Source organism: Limanda limanda, chromosome 14, assembly GCF_963576545.1.
Source record: "Limanda limanda chromosome 14, fLimLim1.1, whole genome shotgun sequence".
NCBI classification, from domain to species: Eukaryota; Metazoa; Chordata; class Actinopteri; order Pleuronectiformes; family Pleuronectidae; genus Limanda; species Limanda limanda.
The window spans coordinates 17,187,401-17,191,329 of NC_083649.1; the positions used below are offsets into that span (position 1 = coordinate 17,187,401).

At 44.2% G+C, this 3,929-nt stretch overlaps 1 protein-coding gene across 2 annotated transcripts; it reads right to left on the reverse strand.

Annotated features, from left to right (window-relative positions):
- Window positions 1-895: 895 nt before the first annotated feature.
- LOC133019611 (uncharacterized) lies at window positions 896-3,666 on the reverse strand. Of its 2 annotated transcripts, XM_061086146.1 has the most exons (3): window positions 3,413-3,666; window positions 2,567-2,653; window positions 896-2,439 (listed from the first exon to the last, which is right to left on the reverse strand). In XM_061086146.1, the coding sequence occupies exon 3, from the start codon at window positions 2,432-2,434 to the stop codon at window positions 1,139-1,141; it is 1,296 nt and encodes a 431-aa protein (XP_060942129.1). In that variant the 5' UTR covers window positions 2,435-2,439; window positions 2,567-2,653; window positions 3,413-3,666; the 3' UTR covers window positions 896-1,138. The 2 variants fall into 2 exon arrangements, with proteins under 2 accessions (XP_060942129.1, XP_060942130.1); XM_061086147.1 differs by lacking the exon at window positions 2,567-2,653.
- Window positions 3,667-3,929: the final 263 nt, after the last annotated feature.

Genomic DNA, 3,929 nt, shown 5'->3' on the forward strand with positions numbered 1-3,929 from the left:
TAAATCATGACAAGAACAATATAAGAATTTGTGTGTCAAGACTTAAAAACAGATTTGTACTGATCACCAGACTACACATGTGTACAGAAATGCAGGTGATCCTAAAGTGGTTTACTGACTTGTTCCATGTCCCTGTATTGTTTATAGTTGAACCTATTGCATTGATATTACATCACATTCCTTTAGCACGTACATGACACATAAATGTACAACTACAACCCACACTTGAGTGAATTATTGAGGGGTGTGTACGCATATACCTTAGTAGTCAGACACCCCTCCGCAAAATAATTAAAAGGTTTAGTTTCCTCAATAATTCTTAGGTATTTTAGACACCATATTCATTTATAACTGTCAAATGGACCTAACAGATTTAGAACTGTCCATCAAAAGAATAAAAGATTCACAACTGAAGTGAGTCCACAGTTTCAAAGGCGTGTTATCATTTCTCTTCTCAGTGTGAGTGTGAAAAAAAAACATGATTACCCCTCTGTCAGTGAGTTTCACAACAGGCTTGAACAATGTGAAGAAGCAAACACTGAGTAACTTATATTTTGCAAAAGAAATCTTGCCAGATCTCCCTGTGCCTGACTTGTTTCATCAAGATCAATTAGACATATTCTGGGAAAACATTGAAATGTCCTTTCTCGCATTGTCAAAGAAATATTTGTTAAAATTAATAATAATTCCTGCATCTACAACAAAATTGAATTGGTTTTTCCCTGACCCATACAAAATCCTTCCACCACGTTTTTGTGGAAATCCATTCAGTTCTCTGGGTAATTTGCTTAAAAACAAAACCAACCTACTAAAAAACAGAAACATAACGTCCTTGGCAGAGGTAAATAGTGAATAGTCACAAAGAGGAAACAGATTTTCATGCAGCAGAAACTTAGCCTGTAGTTTTCTTTATTTTTGGATTTGAAAATGTTTTGTCTCCTTTAGTGTCATCCAGAGACCCACAAGCTGTGAACCACCGTTGAGCAGCATTCCAACATAATCACTAAACCTGAACACAACGTTGAAAATATCCACTCACTCCGTTCTTCTCTGCGAGCTGACAAACGCAGCGCTCTGCAGGAAGCCTCCTTCCTCAGAGTTACTAATTGGCCAATTGACAGTCATGAGTAGTAATGAGCTACAACGAGGGTCCGGCTGCTGTGAGCTCTCCTCCAGTGTGCACCCCCTGTGCTGATGTGGCAAAGGAAGGGTCAGCTGCTTGGCCCGTGCCGTGCGATGGCATTAAATGTCCCTCAGTGACAACAAAGTGGTTCAGCGGGTAGATACCACATTTGCTAAAGCCTTCCTTGACAATCCTGGCGCCTTCCTCTTCCTTCGCCAGCTGATACGTCCCTTTGAATACGCCTGAGAACTCCTTCTTGCTTATTGCAAAGTGAGTGTCGGTGGCGCAGCCTTCCCCTAGGAGCGCTGCGAAACGCTGCCTCAGCAGCACAAAGAGTCCTGCGTTGAGCGGCTGCAGGATGTGAGAGCAGTGAGACGGAAGGCACAGCAGGACCACGTCCTCCTTGCGGGCGGCCTCCACCACCTCAAGGTTCACCGGTGACTTGTGGCCGTCGAAAATCAGCAGCAGGGGACGCTGCTTTGGTGCGTGCAGTAGAAAATGTTTGAGGAACCACTTCTTAAAGAGGTCCGAGTTCATACACCCTGAGCCGGACCACCCGTAGAGGGCGTTTGGGGGCCCTTGTGTCTTGTAACACACTCCCCCTGGATAGGCCTTTGAGTAGACAATAAACGGGGGAATGTCCTCGCCGGCAGCGCTAAAGCAAGCCAGGACGGAGATGTGGTCCCTCAGACCCAGCACTGGCCTGCAGCCTAAACTGGCCGGCTTGGGGACGAGCACCCTCTTCCTGCCCAGTTGAAAGCCAGTCTCGCTGCAGTTGAAGATTTGGTGAGGCTTGTCTCCGAGGCCATGAGCGTCTATGACGGTGCTCAGCAAATGGAAAAACTGATCCACTGCTTCCTTCCTCACACACACTGTCCTCCCACGGACAACATTGTCCGCTGGCTGAATGGCGATGTTCCTCTCCTGCCGTTTCCTAAAATTGAGCCACCAGGTCTGGCCCAGTTTGGAGAACGCCACCCTCCGATGCTGCCGCTTGTAAATGGACGAGGCGAAGGACACCAGCTGCTGCTTGGTGAGTGGGAATCCATGCTTGGACATGTGCAAGGAGAACTCCACCAGCAGCTCCTCGTCAGCAGACGTGATGAGCTGAGCCGGCCCGCTGCGGCTCCCCGGTGTCACCCGTCCACTGACTCTGTCCCCCAGGGAGGATTTGGGGACCCCGAACTCCTTGGCAGCCTGCCTCACCGTGCACCTCCCGGACTTCACCTCGATCAGTGCACGCTCCATGGCCTCCTCCGTCCATTTCTTCTTCTTCCTCCCAATTTTGTCAAGATGGTTTCTTGATGGCATTTCTTCTAGAAGGGCGCAGGAAACAGTTAAACCAACATGCTAGCAACAATTAAGTCTAGACATGCATTACTAAAGTAAAAAGACATAAACAATAGCAAACTTTTCACATGACTTAATTCAACAGATTCTTACACTTTTGACTTTATCTGGCCCCTTTCCTGACCGACAGGATATCTGGCAATGGTGGGTTGCATTGGGCTGAAGTTGGCATCTGAATTTCTAGTTCAAAAAGAGGTAAAATAAAACTTAAATGGAAATATTAACCTCCATCAAGGAAATTATGCTTTTGTCTCACAGTTAGCAGGATTATGCAAAAACTACTGGACGCCACATTGCCACACAACTTGGTGGAAGGATGCGGTCTGGGTCAGGAAATAACAGATCCAGGATTTAGTTTTTCTCACATTGTCGTTGATGGCTGAGAGAATAACTTCAGATCGGGCATGTTTGAATCCAGATCTAGTGAGTTTAATGTAGTTTCATAAGGAGACCGTTCACAAAAACGCCTGTAGAAAAACTTTTATGAAGACGGAGAAGAACACACAGAAACGTGTCTGTTTGACAAGTGAGACTAGTGTCCAATTAAATGAACAGGGTAAGGGGAATTTAATATTATTCGTCAAAGTTACATTTCATTCATTCAGGGAAAATATATATGGGTCAAGATGCAAGATACCTGCAACACAGGGACTGTTTCAGATGCAACTCAGAGCTGTTTTGTTTGAATGATCCACATTAAGATTGTTCAGCTTGACTTGATCTTCTGATTCAGATCGTTGCCTGGATGTAGAAAACCATTCAAACGTTTCCTTGTTGTCTGAATATATTAATAGTTTTCATTTTGAAACAGGGCTTTCTAATTTACTGAAACTCGTGAAGCTAATTGAACTCAAGGATCTAAAAGGAGGCTCCTGATGATTTCGCTGTACAACTACACAGTTGGTGTATTTATTCCACACAAGGCTGAGCGGGACTTACTTGTTCTTGGGGAGTCGTCCTGCTAACTTTTCATGGGGAAAAGAAAACAAGTGGTCCAGTGTTGGTTGTTGTCACACCGAGCTGCTGCTGTTCAGAAACATGAATGTAAAGACTGTAGGTTTTTAAATGAACTTAAGCGTAAACACATGAACTACAGTGTGTCGTGTATTGTGTAGCCGCTGCTTCGTGTCTTTAACAAACTGGAAACACGCGGTGACACTTTACTTTGACCATGTTTTGCTGCCGGACTGGAAGACAGGATACAGCGGAACACTGCCGGAAGTGTAGAGACGCAGTCTTCAGAATAAAAGCACCTTTTTTCCTGTTACCAAAATAAGTGTCAAGCTCACATCAACAACTATATTACATATTTTTTTGATAAACGGATAATGATTTTTTTCTTTCTTACTTTCTTACTTTCTTACTTTCTTACTTTCTTTCTTTCTTTCTTTCTTTCTTTCTTTCTTTCTTTCTTTCTTTCTTTCTTTCCTTCTTCCATCCTTCCTCTCTTCCTTTC